At 40.9% G+C, this 25,505-nt stretch overlaps 1 protein-coding gene across 3 annotated transcripts in view; it reads right to left on the reverse strand.

Moving 5' to 3' along the window:
* spidr (scaffold protein involved in DNA repair) overlaps window positions 1-25,505 on the reverse strand; it is a 117,267-nt gene that overhangs the window by 11,395 nt on the left and 80,367 nt on the right. For all 3 annotated transcript variants that reach the window (XM_088918178.1, XM_088918179.1, XM_088918177.1), the window contains exons 11-16: window positions 22,109-22,270; window positions 10,696-10,783; window positions 8,109-8,252; window positions 5,695-5,754; window positions 2,997-3,198; window positions 2,010-2,168 (exon numbers count right to left, since the gene is read on the reverse strand). In XM_088918178.1, the coding sequence (XP_088774304.1) occupies window positions 2,010-2,168; window positions 2,997-3,198; window positions 5,695-5,754; window positions 8,109-8,252; window positions 10,696-10,783; window positions 22,109-22,270 (815 nt within the window). The remainder of the gene's footprint in view (window positions 1-2,009; window positions 2,169-2,996; window positions 3,199-5,694; window positions 5,755-8,108; window positions 8,253-10,695; window positions 10,784-22,108; window positions 22,271-25,505) is intronic.

Consider the following 25,505-nt stretch of genomic DNA (forward strand, 5'->3'; position numbering starts at 1 on the left):
TCCCCCTTTGCGAGGGAGCCTAAGAATTGGGGAAAATGGCTGACAGGTGTTTCCAACTGCTCAGGTGTCCCATGTTGTATTAACAGTGAAAACACAAAAGAGCTGTCTGTGAATGTACTGCCTTGGTTCCAGCCTTGGGAGTTCACATTTTGGGCCTGCCTCTTGAGTAAGAAGGCATACCAAGATGAAAATTAGAGAGGTGCCTACGATGAAGAAGCAAAAAAAAAAAACATTGTAAGAGTGAGAGCAAATTCCGATTAGAACCACTGCAGAGAGACTGCGCCTCTCAAAATCAATAATAAGGAATTTCCCGAAAAAGAAAAAATTACTGGAGAATTAAACAATCTGCAAAGACCGAGTCATCTAAGAAAGACCACCAGTGCTTTGAAAGAAACCCTAAAATAATATTCAGCTATTGTAGACCATCTGCAGAGTGCAGGAGTAGAAGCATCCCAATCCGTTATGTGCAAAAGACTTCAAAAGGAGAATTATAAAAGCTACACTGCAAGATGCAAACCTCTCATCAGCACTAAAAACAGAGAGGCCAGATTAGTACAAACACAAATATGAGCCGCACAAATGTATGGACAAATGAGATGAAGACAAAGCTTTATCGAAGTGTGGAGAAAAGAGAGGAGTGATCCTAATGATGTCAGGCACAACCACCCGTGTGTGAAGCGTGGTGGGGACAGCGTCATGGCTTGGGCATGCATGGCTGTCCTTGGACCACACTCGCCGTTTTTAATTGCTGAAAATCACGATAGCCGCAGAATGAAGTAGAAAGTGTAGAGAAACATCTTGTCTGCCCCGGTCCCCCCAAAAAATGCCTCCAAACTCAATGGGCGGCGATCCTCCCTGCAGCAAGACAATGACCCAAAACACAGTGTACACTTACCCGAGGAGGTCAGCGGGAAGAAGTGGCAACTCTTGAACTGGTCAAATAACTCTCCTGATTTGAATCCTATTGAGCTGCTTTTTACTTTTTGAAGCAGAAACTAAAGTCACAAACCTCCAGAAGCAACCAATATCTGAAAGTGGCAGCAGTTAAGGCCTGGAGAAGCACCTCAAAGGAACATACGGTATCAAGAGCCTGGAGACGTTGATGGGTCGCAGATGTGAAGCAGTCGCTGCAAGTAAAGTGTATGAGACCAAATATTGTATTGTATATTGTATTGTATATAATATACTAGCTTAATTTACTTCAAGTTAGTTCGAACCCAATACTTCTGCTGACCTGAAATTGCTTCATATTCATCTTTTGAGCTGAAATACAAATGTAAATAGCACATAGCAAAAATGACATATTTCACTTCTCTGTCCCAATACTTACACTTTTCCCAGTAAAGCTGCCTATTATAGTGTGCGGAGTTTACTTCCTGTTCTAACTAAGCATGCTTCACCATTGCATCCTGAAGGAAAATCTGCTGCTTTAGATTAGTTCGTCAAGACAAAGACGATAATTTATAAAGTACTTTGAAGGGTTTTTACGGGTAGTTCCAACAATGAACTTTGAAAGCAATTCATATTGGCTAAAACACATATTAATTCAGCAGAAAGTGACATATTCAGTTCTAGAATGTCTGTCTGCCATCATTCTGTCAATCAGAGGCAATAATACTACTCCTGTACAAACAAGCTTCAATTCTTCAGTATCACCACATCAGACTGTGGCTCAGGGAACACTTGCACTGTGCAAAAAGCAAGGCATTGCCCCCTGTGCAGAGCCAGATGAGCCTGGAGAAAAGGCTCTGGGGTTGAAGAAGGAGGGGTGGGAGGAGGAGAAAAGCTGCTTGGGAAAACTGTGGAATGAGTAACCTCAAGGAAAGACAATGGGCTTTTTTTCAGGGACTGCAAGCAGATCCCTCGCAAACCAATGAGTACAAAAAAGCCACAGCCAGAATAACAGTCGGGTTTCTATGTGGGGAAAAAAAATAGAAATGAGAAGTTTTGGTGTTCATGTGCGTGGGGGGGGGAAGATAGTCATTCCTGCAGTGCTAACGCAGACCAACCTTTCACCACACACAGAGAGTTGGCTTTAGTTGTCAGATCCAGTTCATCCAGTTTCACTGGTTCAGGCAGTTGACCTGGGCTCACCGTGCCATCAACACTCCCAAGAAGGGGCAGAGGCTCGAGCTGCAGCACTGTGCGTTCCACACACAAGATAGCATCTGGCAAAAAAAACACAGACCCCCGGTCAGTGAACGCATGGATGCACATAATAACAGTCACCACCAGATCTGAATACAAAACAAAACACTTAGTTAAAGGGGAACTGCAGTCCCAGTTTCTGAAACCGGTTATTAAATCTTGATAACAAATTAAATTCACTGACGTTATAGAAAAAATGGACAAATTTCCAATTAAACACAAAATTGAGAACTTGGTGCAAGTACTGTAAGCTGCCATGTTGTCACAAATTCACATTTGAGTTCCCACAAATTGTGATGTGATGTGGCCCTTCCTGCTCACTAGTCCCTGTAATGACTAGTGTAATGTGATGTACGAGCAAATAAGTACAGGTTGTGCAGCAGACATTTCACCGCAGAAATGTTCCAAAGTGATCTGTATACAGAGTTAACGAGTAAGCAGTATTTGTCGACAAAACCATCTTGAAATTAAGGGCAATATCGATTATTAAGATTATTGATTATTAAGAGATGTATTCACAAGCCTGCTTGTTTACAATGTAATAAGGACGCATCACTTCACAGGAGGTTTTGCCGCCTCGTTCGGAATCGCAGAATATGATGCTGCGCAGACCTGAAAACTTAATCTATTTTGTGATGCAAATTGGAGGTTTTACAAGTTACTGTCTACATTTGACTTTTATTGCGGTATGAAATGCATCCATCAATGGTGATTCTTTCTAACCCCGAAATCCCTTCCACAGAAAACATCTGCTTATAAAACCAATTTACATTCGTCAAAAGTTTTAAGATTTTACCTGAGGCGGGAAGACGGACAATCTCTGTCAAAACTCTTCTGAATGTACTCACCGCATTCTTTCACAGCATCTTTAAAGGTAAGTGTGCAGGCAGCGTCATTGTTTAGCACTTGTACCACAGCAGAGTCGAGCACGCAAGAAGTGGTCACACAGACCGGCACCGTTCTGCGACACCAAAGACCGTCTTCGACATCAGACTGCAGGCTGGCATCAGTCACGAACAGCCAGAAATCGCTCTGCCCCAGATCTGGGCTCTGTGAATTCATTCCACAGCACAGCTCAGTAACACATTCACATGCATATACTGCATTAAACACCCTTTATACTTCGTCCGAATAATGAAATCACAAAATGCAGGCACCCTGACAATCCATTACATGTGGTAATACGTTATACTTTCTTCCTTCTCATTCAGAGTACTAATTTACACAGAAAATAATACAGTGACCTGGACCTTATGGAAAGGGATGAAGCTAACTACTATTCCTTAACTATACAAAGGATATGATTTTACAGAAAAAGCATAAAATACCCAAAATGAGGAAACCCTACCAAGCCACATGCCAAAGTATTAAGAGGTGCTCCATCACGGGAGCGACAGCAAATGATTTTCCACAGTTCCAAAAAGCAAAAATCTAAAAACTTAGTTTTTTAGCCAAAAGAGGAGACTCGGGCTAGATTTTAACGCGAAACAAGACACTTCAGCAACCCCTCCAGCTCTTGCTTTAGAAACGAAGGTCGGTCTCCGTGTCCCAGTGGCGCTCTGACAGCTGTGCAGTCACTCCTGGCCAGTGCCGCGGCGCAGGCTTGAGCAGGCTCAGGCCTCGGGGGCTCAGCCTGCAAGCCGAACGAGCACCTTTACCGCTTGAGCCTGAAACTCTTCCCTCTCCTGACAGGATTTTACATTTTTTGGCGGGGTGGGGTTGGGAGAGTAGAGAAGGCTGTAAAAACTAAATCAAAAGAAAAGGGGGCTGAAAGCAAAGCATGTGGTCTGTAAAGACGGGGAGACAGGGGCAGGAGATTTCTATCTGAGAGTGACTCCCAGTCAACAATGGATTTAACAACCCCTACCAGCACCAACTGGGGCAGGAACAATTCCTCTCATATTCTCAGCGTGTTAATGCCACTGTGTGTTGGAGTTTTGGTCTTATCAGCTCCCCCCCCCCCCCTTCCTCTTTAAAGTTCCCCTCACATCTGTCTCTGTCACAAGCCCTCGTGTTCTGAAATAAAAAGCTGCTGGCAATATCGCAAGCAGCCAGGCAGTCCGAGCACAAACACAGAGCGGAGATCAGAGTGACCACAGCTCTGCCTGCTTTCCACAGAGAGAAAGAGAGTGTTTTTTTTTTCTTTTTAAAAAATCTATTAGGAATTAAGAATAGAACCAAAGACAAACAGCAGCAGGTTTTGGTTAGAATGGCATTTAAAAACATCCACACATATGGAAGAGATTTACTCGTTTCCTGATGTGACCAACATGATGTCCACGAAAAAAAAAGGCAGCAAATGTGCACAAACAAATAAAGATTTACCGAAAAATGTGACAAATGATAAAGTGGTAAAAAGTTGAATGACTGAAGAAAACAGATTTCTGCCTTCAGTCATATTTGACAATGGGAGTGAATGCTGGATTTATACTTCAAAGGAAAACTAAGAATTTACTATTCCTAAATCATTCTAGCCTTCCAAGAACACCCGTAAAGCCTGCCTGTGATAATAACTGGTGGGGATAAAGTATCGACAGCTTGAACCCCCCTATGTAACATCACGCCTCCACCAAGGAGCTCAGCAAACTCGTTCACACACTTCCTTTCTTGTTTTGCAAAATAAAGGTAAATGTTGACTAGCCATCAGCTCCAGAATCCTCCCCAATGAACACCGCGTTCCAAAGAGATCACTTTCAATTTTTGTACAATGGCCAAGCTTTCAGAAACAACCAAAAAATTCAAAATAAAACAACAGGAATGTGGTGTCCAGGTCAGATACCTTAGCTGGAAATGGAAGATTCTAAATAAATTACATTTTTCAAGGTGCTACACTCCCATGTTTTTTTTACATACATATACCGTAGTTTGTGTGTTATTTACAAGTAATACCTTATATGAAATGTTTCTTGTATAATACGTACAGTTTGTGCGCACACACAGACTTTTCCAAGATTTACAGGCTAGTCATGATTGGCTATAAGACACAAATATTGTCTCCTGCCCTGTTTTAATGGAAGTAATGTCTGGTCATTTCCGGAAATGGAAAAGTGGGGGAAGCAGTAAAAATCCTCTTTCAAACTTACTAACAATTTGTAACTCAGCCAAACGTTTCCAGAAATGTCCACACACTGCATCAACAGGACATTCTCCGTTTGCACCAACACAAGAATGAAATGAATGTTCTTTTCCATACAACCATTACCACTACACAGGAAGCATATGATTTCATACTTCAGATCCAACAACTCCCAGACTGTCATATCATCTTTCATATATGCGTGAAGTTAAAAATATTTAAATTTTTAATAAGAACATAAAAGTTAAATTGCGTTTGTACAGCTCTCACAAAGGATAAAATAATTACTGGCAGGAATAACAAAGCTGATTTTAAAAAATAAATATTAAAACTTTCCTTAAAATATGCATTCCACTGCTGGAAAGACCATGTCTTCAGGTTTTCCCACTCAGTTATCACGGTTCTTACTACCTGAAAGTGCCCTGTTTCTAAGAGAAAACCCTTCCTGGTACAAAATAAAAATGTCTTACCTGCAGTCTCTTGTATATTACAGTGGCAGAGAAAGTACATCGGTTGTTATCAGGGACACGCTAAAATTTGAAGGAAAAAAACAACATATTGCAACAATTAAATTCCCATTAACACAAATAACATTTCATTTTCCTGCAAATCTCCAAAGCACCTAATGTATTTTTAATATATTTACATACAGCTGGCCTCTAAAAGCTACAGTACGTGCTATTGCAAGAACTACACCCCTGACAAAAAGCACAAAAATCTTGTTCTTAGAAATCGCACTTAGAAATTCAAAAGTATCTAGCTCAGAAAGATCATTCTTTTTCAGCACAAAACACTGGATTCCACGATCAAATCAGACGCATGTGCAATTTTAAAATCCTGATTGTTCCTGGCAAATTTTATTCACCATCTTAACATGTAGAAATATCCAATTCCCAGTTTCAATTCACTTAGCTGAGCTTCTTTGTTGTTCGCAAAAGGGCTCTACATGTACAGGTAGAGGGAGTTTCTGAATTCCACAACTCAACTTTCTTTTTCATATACAGTCTTCTATTGCTTTCCAGTTTTGACACACTAAGGCTTTTTTTTATTTGATGTTGTGTTTTTTACATTACGCACACCTGCGTTGGGCATCACCAATTGTTTCTGAGTCACTAGGGAGAAAGTTGATGTGCTTCTCTAACCCAGCCAGCCACAAGAGCCATTTATCTGCTGACACACTGTGGGCTCTACTGTGCGTTAAGGAAGAATCAGCGCCAAGCTGGAAGTGTAATGCGCCGCTTGCCGACGGCACCAACAGCCTGCAGGTGCCCAGGAAGTTGCCGGAGCTGCTCTTCCACCAAGACTCACGTCAACACTCTGAGAAGAAAAAGTAGCAGGTAGCAGGAAAGGTAGCAGGTGTCCCTGCAGCGCAGAAGAAAGCTGCGTCGTGCTGAGGGGCGTGGGGAGGGTTGGAGGAGTCGCCTCGGGGAGGTTTTTGGAAATGCTGTCCTTTCCCGTGTACTCTGAAGCCCTCTGGCCTCTCTGGGTGTGTCTGGGATGGCAAGCTATGCGTCCCCCACCCAGCTGCAAGTGGGCAGAAACTAATATATTGTGAAGAACTGAACTCCTTTGCCGACGAACCGGTGAAAGAGGTGCAATGTAAGGCCTCCACAATCGGTGTCCTGCAGTCTGAACCGGTAGAGGGTGGCATGTAAGGTCTAACCCTAACACCACCGCCTAGAGCGCTCTGCCAGACGTATGCCACTGCTCGGGGAATCCCAGGCACAGCTGGCTGGCGAAGCGACAAAGGCTCCGACATGCCACATGTGGGCCACAGGGTTCAACCTGGTTCAGAGGGAAAGCCTGTACTGGTTGAACTGGTTGAACCACTCGGGAGCCCCCCCCCAGCTTGTAGCAAGGAAACCAGTAGCACCGGCAAGGAGGGTGGATTTAAACCACCGGACTCCTCGTCCTTAATGAAATCCACCTCCCGGTTTTTATAATGTACAGGTATACACCTGAACTACAAATAACATTTCTTACTGCTGGTAAGACTTGAGAGTGCGCCTGTTTAGAGTGGATATGGTGAAGCATGAGCATTCAGAATAAAAAGCACAAGTGAAAATCTCTAAGTGGCCAGGAAGAATCTCAGTGGGCTCAAGTCACATGAAAAAATACTTAAAAGAGCATCACTTTTCGCGATGGTGTCTGTTGTCCACAACGTGTGGTGTTTTGACATTCCTTTCATGAGCATAAGAAATGGTAAAGAAATGAAAAGTACGCCATCTTCCCTGTTTAATTAATTTAATTTCTAGCACCTTTTTTAAAATGCATTTTGAAGGACTCTTATGAATCTGCTTCTGCTACAGGGTTTGACAGATTTGTTTAAAGTACCCAAAACTCTTTCTGTAAAGTGTCTACATTCTGTCTAGGATACACTTTAAGTCATATTCTGTTTGCATGCTCTGATCTTAGCTTCCCTGCTGGGTTTGAAATACAGCTATTTATTTTATTACCCTTGTCAGCTCGTTTTAGAATTTGGGATTCCTTAATCACTCTGCTCAGAGGTACTGTAAGGTGATTGGGTACCTTTAAACCCTGAATATAACATCTTTCTATTAAGAAATTATTTTTCCAATAGTTTCCAATATTTGAACTGTTATATGCAAAAAATGTTTTTTGTTGCTAAGCTTGCTTATTTCCTTGTTTATTTTTGTTTCAGTTGCTTATTTCCCTTTATTTGAATTACACGCTGTGTACATTACATATTAAAGTGTGTTGCTTTACTTTACTGTTACTAATATCTAGTTAATTAGTTAATAGTGGTAGATCAAAACATGTTCAGAAATGGCCTCTTCCGAGTAATTTTTTCTTGCAATATTAAATACTTGGAATTTGTGAGTGCTCTGCAGGTGGAACATCTGTAGGCCTGGGGCCGGATTACCTGCAGAATCTCACAGAGAGTGTGCACTACTGGAGGCAGGTACAATCCAGGCACAGCCTCCTCCTGCATCGCCTCCACAGCGCCCTCCTCTCTCCAGCCCGACAGCACATAACAGAAACTGGGGGAAGGGAGATTTCTAGTGTCCTGCAAGATACAGTACGCCCGTGTCAAGACGCTTCCAGATCTCTACAAGAACAAATTCTGTAGCATTGCTGTTCAGTTGAACTATGCTGTTACACGGTAACACTAAGCTTGCTTCGGCATTTTAAGAAAAGTCAAACATTAACTAGGTAAAACACTAGGTAGGCTCCTTTTCTTTTCAACCCAGTAGAATATGTATAAACATCAGAGTATGTTCCAATACTGGCATAGCTATTACTTCAGATCAGAAAATAGCATACATCAATAATAAAATTAAGAGATTACGCAAGATATTTGACTTCATTTTTCGCCTAGTTCCAAAATATTTACCACCCACTTCATTGTATGCCAAGATGGAAGATTAATATTGGACCTTTTTGGATTTCAGATGACTGTAAATGACTTACAGCACTTTAAAGCAATAACAGTCATATTAATTACAATTAAAAAGAGAGAGGATCAACTGTGAAATGGGATGCTAGAACTGGAGATGAGTGACAAAATATTTTTTCCAAATATTCTATTGATTTAATATATAAAAATTCTAGAAAGACAATAGACCTTAATTTGAACGATTTATTCCATTCTACAAGACAACCACCAAAATTGTACACAAAATTCAAAATGTGGCTTTGCCTTTATATATATAACTATATATATATATGAACAAGTAATAGGTTTATTCCATGGAGAAAAGAGAAGAAAGAAAACACAACGTTTCGGCTATGGAGCCTTCTTGGAGAATGCTGACGCAGCCACCCACCTGAACTAAGTATATATACTGTATGTACAATTTTACAATTTAAATTATATATAATAACATTGTGTGTTCCTTTTTTATTGCTACCTCTCATTGTTTAGAATATATAAATGATGTACCAACAGAAACACCTAAGTCTTTTTGACAACTGACACCTTTTCATGCTCAGTGTTTCCCATTTTGTATCTATAGGTCATATTTTTGTTATCTGTTTTTGCAACCTGAATAATAATAATAATAATTGCTTACACTTATATAGCGCTTTTCTGGACACTCCACTCAAAGCGCTTCACAGGTAATGGGGACTCCCCTCCACCACCACCAATGTGCAGCCCCACCTGGATGATGTGACAGCAGCCATAGTGCGCCAGAACGCTCACCCCACACCAGCTCTCAGTGGGGAGGAGAGCAGAGTAATGAAGCCAATTCATAGATTGGGATTATCAGGAGGCCATGATTGGTAAGGGCCAATGGGAAATTTGGCCAGGACACCAGGGTTACACCCTACTCTTTTCGAGAAACGCTTTTAATGACCACAGAGAGTCAGGACCTCGGTTTTACATCTCATCCGAAGGACAGCGCCTGTTTACAGTATAGTGTCCCCGTCACTATACTGGGGCATTAGGACCCACATGGACCAAAGGGTGAGTGCCCCCTGCTGGCCCCACTAACACCTCTTCCAGCAGCAACCTTAGTTTTTCCCAGGAGGTCTCCCATCCAGGTACTGACCAGGCTCACACCCGCTTAGCTTCAGTGGGTTGCCAGTTTTGAGTTGCAGGGTAATATGGCTGCTGGCCAATGTAATACTCTGCACTATGATATACTTCATCTGCCAGGTGTTTTACCGTTTTGAAGTTTATCAACATCTTTTTGCATTTCTTTTGCCACTTTTACAGTGTTTGCTAATTCTCCTCTTTTGGCATTGTCTGCAAACATGACTGGATTTTCCACGATATTAGAATATATATCACTGAAATAAATTAAGAAGAGCAGCAGTCCTAGTACAGATGCCAGCAATACTCTACTAATTACATCACTGACATAATTAAAAGGTCAGTGGTCCTAGTAAAGATCCCTGCGGTACTCCACTAAGTACATCATTGATATAATTAAGGTGTTATGCTAATACAGAACCCTGCGGTATTCCATTAATTACATCACACCACTTGAGTATTCACATCCTATCTGTATTCAATGTTTTCTATACATTAAACAGTTCTCATTTCAAACACACGCATTACCTCAAATGTCTACAACCTATAATTTGAGTAAGAAGAGGAAAAAGAAATTCATTGTCAGCTATTATTGTTACTGAAAATTTACAGACAAGTCAACAGTATTACATCATAGTATAACACAGCATAAATTGTAAAGATATTTCTGACAAACATTTACCAGGACCAATATATTGAAAATATTCAAAACACACAATATTAGCGAACAGGAAAAGGACTGTAATCCTTTGTATGATTCATTTGCAAAATCTAAAACAAAGTGGCATTCATATGGAAAAGCTTTTTTTCAGTTTATAACTGATGAACCAATACCTTTTTGTCATTAAATTCTGAATTTAAAAATCTATATAATCTGTATAAACATCTACCAGGCCTTTGGTTGCTAAAATGAGAAAATGAATACATTATTAAGTCCTAAAGAGCTTAGAGGATAACAAAACCAAAACAGTACCTCTTGACTATCTTGGCTTTTTCCATGCACTTTCAGAGGTACCATTGGAGGCCACAGACTGTCAGTCAGATTAAAAAGCCATGTCGACCTGTAAATAAGAGAACACACCTTTAACAGTCATTGTCACTCATGCAGGGATTCAGAAAGTTCCAGTCTAGCTTCTTGTGAATCAGTACTCATGTACTGTATCTGTTCAGACAGCACTCTGTCGCACCCTTGAATAAACCTGTAAATGTTAATATTAAGGCGGGCATGCTGAGGCATGTTGACTATGCACATAACACAGCTTTTCATACAGGTTGCAAACTCATGCCTACAGTGGAGCACAAGTCTGAACGCCTATTACAAACAATAAGAAATGGCAATAATGGTGGCAAATGGTTCTGATTCACAACAGGTATCAACTTTGATTGGCGACAAATCAACTAACATTTGAGTACATAAAGAGCTCATCATAGATCTCTGCTTCTTTGTCAAAAGCCTGTTTCAACGTAGGGTGTGAAAAAGGGATTAGCTTTTGAAAAACCTTCTAAAAAAAGTTAACATTTTTTTACCTTTTATAAAAATTTTATTGTGTAAAAAGGTTTATAGAAATTGAAATAATTTATATATATACTCAGCTCATGCACTCTGCAACAAAGTCTAATCTCCTAACTGCTATGTTTTTTATATAGAAACACCAGGATGATAATAATTAATAATAATTGCTTACACTTACAGTATATAGCACTTTTCTGGACACTCCACTCAAAGCACTTTACAGGTAATGGGGACTAGGAGGCCATGATTGGTAAAGGCCAATGGGAAATTTGGCCAGGACGCCGGGACCCCTTCTCTTTTCGAGAAACACCCTGGGATTTTTAAATGACCACAGAGAGTCAGGACCTCGGTTTTACGTCTCATCTGAAGGATGGTGCCTTTTTTCACAGTATAGTGTCCCCATCACCATACTGGGGCATTAGGACCCATATAGACCACAGGGTGAGCACCCCCTGCTGGCCCCACTAACACCTCTTCAAGCAACAACCTTAGCTTTCCCAGGAGGTCTCCCATCCAGGTACTGGCCAGGCTCACACCTGCTGAGCCGCAGTGGGCTGCCAGTTGTGAGCTGCAGGGTGATATGGCTGCTGATGCATGGAAGCCAACAGCCGCACTACACAGTGAAAAACATCTCCTCCTGCTGAATTAAAAGAGAACTTTAGGCAGTCAGATTGTGCAAGCCCAGAGTGGATATGCTGTGGATTCGGAGATATCTGTATTAACACCCCAACTCTTACAAACGGTACCTTTGGCCCTTAATGACCAGAAATCAGGTCCTTGGGTTAACATCACATCAGAAGGTTTGCACCTCCTACATACTACAGTGACCCCCGTCATCTTCCTGGGGCATTGGTCTGGAAATTCGGACCCAGATGAAAGAGCGCCGCCTGCTGGAGCACAACCACCACTTCACTAACAAGCTGGTTTTTGTTGAGATTCTCACTGCGGACCACAACCAGCACTGTACAGTTTCTCTCAGGACGAGATCAGGCTATGAGCTAGGAATGCTGCAATCACAGTAAACTCGTATGAAACTAAAACAGAACAGCCACTTACAGCTTGAAGGTATTAAATAAAATGTGAATGACATCAGTCAACACTAGGTCCAATAGAGGTCATAAAAAGGAAACGCCTGCTTTGGCAATACTTGAAACAGTTCTCTGCAGTTTTATGAAGCCACCCCCAATTTGCAAAGAACAGCAATTCAATGTGATAAAATAGACTGATCTGGTACAAAGGGCATGAGCAAATCAATCTACATCAATGACACCATGTTTCACAGATAAGATGTACTGTACTTATCCATTTTCTTTGTCATGGATAAACAACTCATGAACAATGACCACAATATCTATCAATGATTTGCCAGTGGCTAATCAGATACACATGAAACTGCAACTTTTCTAAACGTTTGGCTGAAAAGTTACATATTAACCATGTTTACTTTATAGAACTAAATAATGAAATCTCAGGTATTTAAGGTTATTAAACTCTCTTAGCACATTTAGCCTGAGTAAAGGCTTACTCTTGATTATTTTTGAGCTTCCTGTCCTAGATCAATTTCTAATACACATTAATCAGAGGCCTGTCTGTGCTTCTAGACTGGAGCAAAGTAATGTCAAAAAGGTGTTAGTTATCATAAGAAGCATTCCTACAATACATGCATAATACTGTAGGTACATGAGTACCTATTTTTAGAAAAAAGACTTAAAGGGTTAAATGAAACTTTCTAAACAAAAAATATAGGTGATGACCTATCCCTAAGGAAAAGTCTGAGCTTTGCATTTTTCATTTGGGCTGTACTATCTGTAACTCACTGTTATCTTCTGCCTTTTCATTGAAACTAGCATTCAGTTTTATTTCAGTACATCCTGTATGTTTTGTATGTCAAGGTTAAGTAATAATGGTTTATAAAATTACTCCTGAAGCAGTGTGCTTTTGTATTATATTGTTGAATTTAAGGTTGGCATGGTGGTGGAGTAATTAGTATTTCTTCACTGGGTTCAGTTCCAGACCTAAGGTGCTGTCTGTGTGGAGTTTGTATGTTCTTTCCCATGTTCATGTAGGTTTCCTCTGGGTGCTCCGGTTTCCTCCCACAGCCCAACAGACATACTGGTAGGTTAACTGATTTCTGGGAAAACTGGTCCTAGGTGTAAGTGTGTGTGTGCGTGCGTGCGTGCGTGCGTGCGTGCGTGCGTGCGTGCGTGCGTGCCCTGTGAGGGACTGGCATCCCATCCAGGGTGTATCTTGCCTTTCACCCACTGGTCGCCGGGACCGGCTTTGGCTCCACTGTGACCCTGTTTTGGGTAAAATGGATACGAAAAGGATGGATGTCGTAATTATTTTGGCTCTAGAACGGCTCCATTTCACTAAGATCTTCCACTCTGAGGAAGAATAACATCCTGACGAGCCTTTTCACAAGTCCACCCTGTCACAACCCTTCTCCGTTTACAAACTCCAGTCTGGAATTCACCTGTATTTCAAGTTTTCAACATGTGCCTTTGAAGAAGAAAGGACTGACTGACAGATGCATAAATTCCATTTTAAATATAAGAACTTGAATTAAAAAAAAGAACAGTCCACATTCATGTAAGGAGTGGCAATATTAAAAATGGGAGCATATAGTACATACAGTACATTTCTTTTTTGTTGCTGGTTAAAAACAGATGTATGCTGGTGAATTACTGGATGAATGGCAATCAACCTTAACATGCTTTTCTAAATATAGGCAATGTTTAAATTACGGAACAGCCAACACTTGGAACAGACAATGCAATCGATCTGTATTTTGTCCCTGTCACATGCTGAGAAAGGTGTGCGTTTGAAATAGTTTAGGTCAGGTGATGATAGCCAAAGATTCCTCAAACACTGACTAACTCAGTTTTTAGTTCCTTCCTGAAATACAGACCAAACACAAATAGATCTGTCATGTTATTTCAAAAGGGGTGAATGTGTATTTAGTGAAGTGGGAAAATTATTTTGTCCAGTTTTTGTTTGTTTAAACACTTTAATGGGAGGTAAATGGAGGCACGATAGCATGGCTGACTGCACTGCCTTATAGCACTTTGGTCCTGGGTTCGATCTCACACTAAGGAGTTTGTCCTATATGGAGCCTATATGCTCTCCCTGGGATCACCATGAGTTTTTTCCCAGGTGCTCTACTTTCCTTTGGCACAGAAGACAAGCTGGCGGGATTATTTCTGGTTTCTAAAATGTCTCTTTGTGCTTCTGTGTGTGCACTGTGTTGCATTTGTGGCTGGTCGCTGTAAAGTAAACTGTCCCTTAGTTCAGCCTTATCATAGAAATGAAATCGGACTGAAGACACTGATTGCTCTGTGCTCAGCAAATATGTTTCGATTGTATCTCTTTAACGCAGTCGGGGTGTAGGGCACTACAAATACTTGTGAATATGTTTCTGAAATCAATTCTATAAGTAATTAAAAGTCCAGAAAATAGTTACAAAACGAATTTAAACACAAAAAATCACCATTTCACAAGTGACAAATATGGACTAAAAGCCACTCAATAATTGTGGAGGATTGTAGCTTCTTATCTCTTACAGCACAAAGAAGTGACTTGGTTATTATGACCATTGTTTTCTCTCTACTGTTTACTTACATAACCAACAGAAGGTTATTCACATTTGTTTGAAATGTACCCCAGCTTTCATCTCTAAGACAAGGATTACAGAAGGGTCGGTGCCATACTTATTTAAAATTTATGTCGAAAATGTACATACAGATTTATCAAACTATAATCTAGCCTTCAGTTTTCCTATTTAAAACATTTTTAAAAAGGGAAAAAAACTTGGCAAAAGCATCTGTAATGTGACAGCATATCATGGGTGTAAATGTTTAGCTTGCATGCCTGCCTTAAGATGTTTTAATGTATAAATTAGCAATAAAAAAAATTAAAAAGTACCGTTGGGTGTTTGCATCCCAGATGAGTGGTTATACTTACAAAAAGGACCAAATAAGTGCTGCTAATTTATTTTTACAGTTAACCACCTTGTGGCTAACCAGTAAGATGTTTTACATGAAACAGCTGTTTTCTGTTACACGTGGATGTCTCATGATTCCCACGGCAGATCCTGTAGATCTGGAAAGCTAATGACTGGATGAACTGTTTGGAGCGACAATATCATAGGGCCTACTCAAATAACTGCAAATCAGCTTTCTTCCAAGAACGTGTTCCCTGGTAATGTCCAAGAGACTAGCTGACACAGATGCACTGCTCTTAATGCTCTGTCATCTCGTTGCTGAGAAAAAAAGCAGATGAAGTGTAGTCCTAGGCTGACTGAAATGGCATGGAGGAGTTTTATTATGTGCTCATGACGATTTATGAGCTACAGGCATCAGGAACATTCCTCTCCGAGCTGCTGATGGGACCACATTACACGCAGACAGGACAAAATAACAAAGGCAGACAGAGCACCCACACAATGTCCTCCATCACCCATCGCCAATCAACAGAGAGGCGATCAATCAGCTGTCCCAAGTCTAAATCAATTTAATGTTTGCCTAATTCAATGATCACTTTACCCTGATAGAAACCAAAAATGCTATCAGCCTTCTTTGAAGCGACAGTGGTTCTGAGCTTCTAAACTTCGTCAGCAGAGATATGCAAAGTGGATCGCTCCTGCTTACCCAAGCGTTTTCAGTTAATGTGGAGCTAGGGAAGCCTACTCCAGGACCACAAGGATGTAGCTACCTCTGTGTAAGTAGAAAGGAAATGACAACCACAAAGTGTCTTCCTACTGTTAGTCACTAGTAAAGACCCTGTGTACAGCACATCAATCGGAAGTGAATTGCTGAAGCTCCAGGTCCACAGTGTGAGCCACTGCAGCTTCAGGAAAATCGGGCGAACCATCAATACAGTGTTTTCAGCTCATAGGAACAGCTACAAACAAGACGAGGCAATTCAGCCCCTCTACCTTGTTGAGGAGATAAGAGCTAAATGACCCCAGGAAATCACTGAAACATTTTTTTTAGGAAGCCAACATATCAGCTTCAACATCATGGCCGGGCAGCTCGCGCCACGTTCCCACAATCTTTTGGGTCAGGAAGTGCCTCCTGCTCTCAGTTTTAAATGCACTTCCGCGGGGTCCCCACTTGCGTCCCCTGGTCTGCAGGTCGCGCTCATTCTGAAGAGGTCTGCTGGAGGAATCTGAATACTTCCATCGGGCTCCCCTCCTCTTTTCTGTTTAAGACTAAAAATGTTGGGTTCCTGCAGCCCGTCAGTGGAGGAAACACGGTTACCTTCAGCCACAGAGTGTACAGTCCAGAGAAGAGCCACCAGGTACTGATTTCAGAACAGCACTCTCTTCTATAACGCAGTGACCAAAACTTTACACAGTATTCCAAACGAGGCCACAGTAGTGTGTTATACAACTTTGACACAACACCCCTTGATTAAAACCTATACTTTGAACAATTATGTGTTTTTTTTACCTTTTTAATTGCTTCCTCAGGTTGTATAAAAGCAGTAAATAACGTGTCGATATAAACACTGTAGTCTTTTTTTGGTAGACGGAGACAGAGCGAAGCCTCCTCTATCCCAGCGTTTCCCATTCTGTATTTAGTTTACATTTTGCGATCTGCATGCGAAACCTTATAACTATCTCCATTAAACACCATTTGTCAGGGGTGTGCACAGCCTCCATTTTAGAATTTCATTTACTGCTTCTACAGTGTTGGCTGATCTACAAATGTTATTGATTTTCTAGCTATACCAGAATCTAGATCACTGATATACTGTAAATTAGGAAGAGCAGTGGTCCTACAGATGCTTGTGATTCTCCACTAATGACATAACTGCAGCTCGTCAACTACAGGAGAAATGTCAAGAGCAAACCTGTGACCTCTGCTCTACTACAGCCTTGGCTGTAGGTGTGTGCAACACACCCTGGACAGCATACCGTCCATCAAAAGGCACACATAGACAGAAACAGACGCACACTCACACCAGGCCAATTTACACACAAGCTAATTAACATACCGGTATGTGTTTGGACTGCGGGAGGAAACTGCAGCACCCAGAGGAAACACACATGAACACAGGGATAACATACAAACTCCACATAGATGGCACACCAGGAATTGAACCCAGGACCCCAACAATGCAGCAATGTGAACCACTGCACCACAATAAGACAATGCAAGGCTCCAAAAGGTAGTAGTTAATTAATAATACAGAAAGTCTGACAGAAGATGAGGAGCAGAGAGGGGGTGATATGGGACTGAAGGCAGAAGCATATTGTTGAAGACAAAGACAGGAAAGATACTTTGGTCAGTAAGGCAGTGGTATGTGGTCTGTATTTTCCCAAACAGCAACAGACAGTGCAGATTTCTGTGGTTTTCAGCTAATCTTGACTGAAGAGCATCAACATCTGAAAAAGAAAGTTTGCTTTGTACTGTATGTTGCAGGCACTGATTACAACTGCATTCATTTTTGAAAAGGCTAAAATAAAAGTAAGAATCATTAAAATGGTTCCCAGTCATCAGCATGTTGTATTATTAAAAGCTGGTCAGTTCATATTGATAATAAAATTGTACTTTATTACTCAACATTTTATAATATTTGTAATACTTCAGATGCCACTTGGATTTAAGAAAAACTTTGAGAATCTACTGTATATCTATATGTTGTTACAGTAGTTTCTGTTATTCACCAAAGTGCAAATATCCTTATAAGAAATCCAGATCTAAGGTAGATAACCACTACGTTTCCCTTTGACAACAAAACATTTTAAAAATGCATTCACTGCACGGAAATGAAAAAAAAAACATGAGACCCTCAAGGGTTTAAGGTAAGATCATAAAATGTAAATCTTGAGATTTAAATTCATGTTGCATTTTTAAATTAGCACAAAGCAAAAAAAAACTAACACAGGAACTGTGAAAGTCTCCCCGGATATCAGAAAGGGCAAATACAGAACTTGTTAGAACAAGAAAAGGCTCTGCTGAGGTTATGAATTGCTGACTATGCATATGGTTAATTTGCAAAAACCTTCAGTTGTAATACATAAAACTGGGTTACTTCCTATGCAGTAAGCTTTATAACCCCCTTTTATTTGCTTCTTATTGACACATGGGCTTTTTAACTGCATTATGATTGATAAAATACATACTTCGAATTTTAAAGATAACTTTCACTGAAATCAACTAAGTGTGCTATATTCTAATAGCTACAGCAACTGTAAAAATACATAGAACATACTTTTATAATTCAGTTAATTCAGAGTGGCATACTTTAGAAAGGTGCTCAAATAAATTTGAAGCCTGTGGTGCGACCTGTGCTCGGATTTTCCTCATTAAAATGTTCTGCAGTTTAAATGACTACACAGCACCGGGAGTGGGCCAGTGGGCCAGGAGGACAGAGCAACCCAGCATCACTGCATTACCACGGTGCTGATCTTCCTCCTGTCCTGCAAGGTCGTTAACACCGAGCAGTGGCAGGGTTACTGTGTCATTGTCGTGCATTCTTCATAAATACAGTATATTCGACTTTGGCTTCCAAAAGATTACAACAGCAGGCAGTTTAAAATAAATGCGTTGGTAGCCATCTGCTTTAGGGGTCACCTGTAAGCCATGCATTTCTGTTTTATTATCAAAACACAGCTTGTGGAGTGATTGACGTATAGATGGGTAATGCACGCCTCACTAGTGAAGCTTGCAGAGAATGTATTATTTGCTAGTTACAAGTAGTAATAGGTACTTTGCTAGCCTTCACACAGGGACTTTTCATCACATGTTCACGAGAGCCAGTATGGCTATTCTCAGTAATAACTAACACAAGGTTTACACATGACTCCTAAACTAAAGCAGTGCTCAGTTCTGGACATTTGGCGTTTCTGCATGTTTTGAGGTCCTCCTCTGTAAATTGGACCTTCTTGCTCTCTTGCTCTGAAGACGTGGCAGCTGCTGCCAATATTCTTGGCATGAAGGCATTGTTTTCAAGGATGCAGTGTATTTCTAGAGCTCCAGGTCCATAGTCTTTCTTACTGCAGTTCCCTCCTGCTCTTCACATAAACACATTGGCCAGCCTGAAGTGGGTTAATACTTTTTGCTAAATTGCCAAACATTGCACCTAACAACAGTACTTGCATCTTTCAATCAGAACTATGAGTTTCTATCATCACAAACACATTAACCCATGTTTTTAACTAATAGGGTCATGCAATAATATAAAAAAACTCCAAAACAGGTTTGAAATTTACCTTCCATCACAGCTAAGCAATTGAGATGATTGGCAATTAGCGATCTGCCTTCCAGTAAGTAATTAAGAGTAACAGACCTGAGGCAAACTAACACAAAATGTTCCCCTTTTTGAAAAGAAGAACAGAATTATGAAGTGGCCAGGAGTGATTTTTTGTAGTTTAAATTAAAAGCAGGCATGCTGGCAGCATATGTACAGTGACTTCATATTTACTTCAGCAAATCCATGCCTACACTGCTTCCACGATCTATCGCCAGGTGGAAGAAACTGTAATTCGATGACACTGAAGGCATAAGCCGCTGGACTAACTGGTTGTGCTTGTTTTCACTTTCCTGACCCTTACCTGGACGTAGCGCCAGAGGTGGAGGAGGGGTGGGCTGCTGTCCAGACAAACCCCTCCCCAACTCTGAACCTACTGTACGGTCACCCCCTTTCTGTGTGCTTTTTACTTCTCACCATTTCTGCTTTATTGAATAATTACCGCAACAATACTGTAAGCAAAAACGTACTACCACACACAAGGAAAGACACTTCTGCTGTCACACAAATGCGAGACAAGTCTTTGTTTTATATTCACAATGAGCCTCTCTGTGACATGGGTTTACGATGTGTTAGACAATTAAAATTAGAACAGCGCCCAGTCTCCGGATGATATTGCATTGTTCATTATGAAACCTAATAACACCTCTGACATTGAACCAGAATAACCAGAATAACTGCTGTGACAATCCCACATGAGCACCAGTTATGGCTATATACTGTAGTTATTTCCAATCCAAATACTTTAGGTGGGTAATGTACGGTTACCCTAATGTATAATCTGTAAAAATAAACTAGTTCAAATAGTTGAAATATTTAAAAAATAAGAACGTAAATGGCATACTGTTTTACCAACAAAAAAAATGTATCATTGTCTTTTATAGTTAATATGTACTATTAGTTTTTGGCAAGTAAAGGATACCCGTAACAGCCAAATAGCTGAAATCATGGCATGTCTTTTAATTAAAAAATTAATTGGAATTGCTAATGATTTGTTTGCCCTGCCCCAGCAACCCTGAATTGTCACTGGTTAATCAGCTGGGATTTGAGACTACATCCAGCACATAAGGGGGGGGGTGCATCCCCTCCACCGCCAAACAAGCTCTCACAGCTCTCGCTGGCAACGCCTCAAGCCTGTGGCCACACGGGTCACTGCTGCGCAGCAGGCAGAGGACTCCTCGGCCAGCTCTAGAAATCAGCTGGAGCCCCATACCTTTCCTATTAAACTAAAGCACGAAACAGAGACGCGACCCTCCGACGATACAAGTTTTGCAAGCCTGTGCATGTTATTTCTCAGGCTTAGGGGAAGAGAGCGGCTCTGCAGTGCACTCACTCTAAGAAACGCTTTGTTTCCAATGGCACACGATGGTTTTGGGACACTATCGGAAATTTCACACAGTGATACTCTGTTGATTCCTGATGTAATTCTCAGGTTACTGGAAGACTAGGTTTCAAGGGAGAATAAGACTGTATTGTAAACACTAGTAGCCACTTTAACATCTTTATCTGTTCTGTTTATAATATTTGCAATTATATTAGATACATATACAGTGATATTTTAAATATAATATTAGATACAGTACATATACAAATTACAAATGTTTTAAAAATCTTGTAACCTGTACAAATCCCAATATTTCACAACTGCAAAACTATCTGAGTTCTTGTCTTAACCTGGAACAGCCCTGTAGCAATTTTTTTTAAAATAAGAACCTTAGGAATCTAATCCAATGGAAATCAAAATGATTTTCCAACTAAACACTTCACCACTGTATGATCCAAATGGTCTCACTTCCAAAAAACAGTAACTTAGATTTAATTAAAGATAAACAGCTCTCTAGGCTCTTAAAAACGTGTTAACAATTTGATTCCTAATGCAGTGATAAGGTACATTCTTTAAAACAGACAACAACAAAAATGAAAACGTGTCTCAGATCAAATACTGAAAAATGTGATGAAAGTGCTTCTTAATCTTTGATTCTTCCTCATTATTAACCTCCAGATGTGGCTGCTTGTGAAGGTGATGAAATCATAAAATAAATCAGATACCTAATCTTATTTAAATACTTTAAGAAACAGCAAAAATACCTTGTACAGATCCTGTACTATCAGATTATCCCAGAGATAAACAGGCCTTAAATATTCAGCATCAGTAAATTTGGATACAGATCAGTTAAATCCATGTAGAGATTTGGGAGTCCCTAATACAGGGTTTGTAAAATTTGGATTCCAAAAAACAGCCAAACGGGTATCTAAAGTTTCTTTTTATAGTATAAAAGATTGAATTTCACAAAAGACTTAAGAAATAAACATTACAAAAAATAAAGTGGATTTCAGTTCACCTAGATCACAAATATTGTTGTATCCACACTTTTTTTTTTACTGTAAGGTACGCATACTTGTAATTTACTTTGCATTACATGTAAATACACAGGAGTAAATGTGTGTAGCCTTGGACATCAGCCGAATAAAAAAAAAAGGCAGTAAGAGAGGAAAGAAATTAGAAAGCGAAGAAAAAACACCGAACCAAGCTTGAAGAACAATCAGCAGCCGACACCGTTTCTGTTTTGTCTTCCTTATTTTTAGTGCTGAATGAGCGTGTTTTCTGTTCCGTTACCTGCCCCGGGTCATCCTCTGCACCACCTTCACGCCCCTCAGGACGCAGGACCTGCCCTCCCACGCGCGGCCGCGGTCCCGGAGGCCTCCCCCCAGGGAGCGGAGGGGGCTCAGCTGCACCTCGCTGAAGGTCCCGTAGCCGTCCTGGACCAGGAGGCACAGCCTGCGGGGGAAGAGAGCAGACGCAGGGGTCGGCAGGTGTAGCCAGCGAAACCGATGATGAAGGCGCCTCCCCTCAGGCGATCAACGGCCGCCTTGCCACCGGACAGGACGTTGGCGTGCGGTTTCCAGGCCGTCCCTCTGAGAGGTTGTCGGCAGGGGGACGGTGCTGATGGCTGCCTCTCAGTCGGGCCCCCTGACCGCCCATGATCGACAAACGACAAGAGTTAACCGGGCAGCGATATTTGTTCCTGACACTAGCCACGCTTTTATCTGCGCCAGCCTGTCCTTTGAAAATACTTCTGCACTACACAATGGCGGCAGGAAACAGACTCCAAGGAGAATATAATAATAATGCGTACTTTCAAAGACTGTTTACAGATAAACAATGTTAGGTTCAGGTAAGGAGAACACGATTTTTGAACAAGGAGGTTAATTCTTCCAATAAGAATTGCTCAGATTCTGCAAACCTATTTAAACTTTGATTTTAGAAATATGAAATGATGGCATAATTAGTCTAAAGCATTTGCACAGCCCAGCGTGAAATTCCGATTCAACCCTAAATGGTGCTTCATGTCAAATTCATGTTAATAATTTTGAACATTAAATATTTAATTAAAAATTAAATCTTTTTTTAGTGATTTTTTTATGTGTTATTACACTGACAATGCAGGCTGGTTATTTACAGGTGTTTGTGTAAATTGAAAAAGAATCATTTTTCAAATTAAGCAACTCATACTTTAAGCACAAGCACCCTTTCTATGTGTAAAGTCCATCCTAGGTGTATTAAAAGGAGTAGAGTTTTAGTCACTGGTATTAGGAGGTCACTCTAATCATTTTTAATTAAATAAACTGCATATAGTTTGATTAAATATCTGTGTGTTGTTGAAAGCTACTAAGGATTTTCACATTGTGGTGTTATAATTATAATAATTGCTTACACTTATATAGCGCTTTTCTGGACACTCCACTCAAAGCGCTTTACAGGTAATGGGGACTCCCCTCCACCACCACCAATGTGCAGCCCCACCTGGATGATGTGACAGCAGCCATAGTGCGCCAGAACGCTCACGCCACACCAGCTCTCAGTGGGGAGGAGAGCAGAGTAATGAAGCCAATTCATAGATGGGGATTATTAGGAGGCCATGATGGTTAAGGGCCAATGGGAAATTTGGCCAGGACGCCGGGGTTACACCCTACTCTTTTCGAGAAACGCCCTGGGATTTTTAATGACCACAGAGAATCAGGACCTCAGTTTTACGTCTCATCGGAAGGACGGCGCCTGTTTACAGTATAGTGTCCCCGTCACTATACTGGGGGATTAGGACCCACATGGACCACAGGGTGAGTGCCCCCTGCTGGCCCCACTAACACCTCTTCCAGCAGCAACCTTAGTGTTTCCCAGGAGGTCTCCCATCCAGGTACTGACCAGGCTCACACCTGTGTTGCAGGTGTTTTGTTTAATTATATTTCGAATATCATATATTTACATTTTTTTTAAAGTAAAATGTTTAAAAATTCAGCTGCAATGCAAAACATGCAGGTTTGGGGAGGAAAATGTACACAGTACATCGCACTGCCGGGTACCAAATAATTACTGAAAACCAAACGGATATCCTGGCCAGAAGGCAGGTGGCTCTGGCGGACCATGACCTTTTCAATGAGAAGGCAAACGCCTGTCCAGAGAAACCCTCCTGACTGCTTCAGCCCAGAGCACAACATGACCTCCTGTGCAGTGCAAGTAAACAGAAGATAATGGTCACATGTGGACAGCTGGGAAAGGAAACCTGCACTGAGAGAACTGAGGGGGGGGGGGTGGGGGGAGTCCTCTGGTGTTACACACCATCAAGTCCAAAGCTGTTCTCACACATGCTTCCTAGAACTTGGGCAGTCTAGCCACCTGATTCCTGATATAAACTCCTGGCAAACACAGTAGATTACCTCCTGCTGCCTTCTAAATTCATTCTGTAAAACACAGAAAACACCATCTGAATGCTGAAAACTTCAAACAGCGTTTTCCATTCTGGGTCACCTCCTCACTGGGGCTTTAACAGCACTTGTTTGCTTTATACAAAAAAGTTACCAAATGCCGTTGATACATGAACTCCACCCTTACCACAGACAAGACAAAGGACTATAAAGCAATAGGGCTGCTATACGACTAGTAAACAAAGCTTCTGAGGTCATCATAGTGTTTATAAAATGTACACCAATCTAATGTCAACTTTGCCGCTGGAGCTGGGAGATGGCAGTGGAAATTAGGCAAAAATAAATGTATGAGGAAAAAATTGAAGGAGAACTCAATTGTAATCATTTTAGAATTGCATGGAGTGAAATAAAAAGTATGGTCAGGCTACAGGACAAAGGTAATTTCTCCAAAAACATGATCCGTATCAGGGGTTGTAATACAAACAAAAAGCTGGCTGGTGAACTCAACGATTTTTACCTTCAATTTAACAAGCATGACTTGAGTGGAGAAATCTGGGAACTTAAAGAGAAGTTCACTGCTACCCACCAGGCTGAATTTGATACTCAACGTGTTTCAAACATTTTCAAGTAAACAAAAGTCAGGAAAAGTCTTGGACACGATAACATCGGTGGGCAGGTACTGAGGTCTGAGCAGCTAACTGTTGATTATAAGCTCACCTTTAACACAAATATGGAAGCCATGTGTAAGAACAGCCAACACCATTTGTTCTACCTGAGAAAACGATGCTTTCTAAATGTTTACAGCACAATGATGACTCTATTCTACAATTTTTTTGTTACTGAATCTGTTCTAACTTTCACTCTGGTAGCCTGGTTTGGTAACCTGAACACACGCAGTTAAACAGACTGAGCAGGATAGTGAAGGTAGCCGGCAAAATTATCGGGGTCCAGCAGCTACAGCTGACAGACGTCTATACCAAACAAGCAGCGCAGGAGATCAACCACAGCCTAATCACTGTCTGTCATGACCACCCCTTGCAGTGAATCTGAGCTCCTACCATAAGGGCGTTGATTTAGACTACACAGTTTGAAGTGCAACAGAAATTAGTCATCTTTCATTCCCATTATTAAGCTGCCTAATTTAGACGTATGATTGTTATATTTTAATTTATTTTTCCATTATTCATGTATCTCACACACGAACCATTTTTCTCATCTTTATTAACAGTTAAGGATTAGTTAAAGCTGCTGACTTGGTTATCTTATTTTACGCATGTATGTTTTTTACTTGGTAACGGGTTCGCGTTGTG

The sequence above is a fragment of the Atractosteus spatula genome, chromosome 6, assembly GCF_055471065.1.
Source record: "Atractosteus spatula isolate fAtrSpa1 chromosome 6, fAtrSpa1.hap1, whole genome shotgun sequence".
Lineage (NCBI taxonomy): Eukaryota > Metazoa > Chordata > Actinopteri > Semionotiformes > Lepisosteidae > Atractosteus > Atractosteus spatula.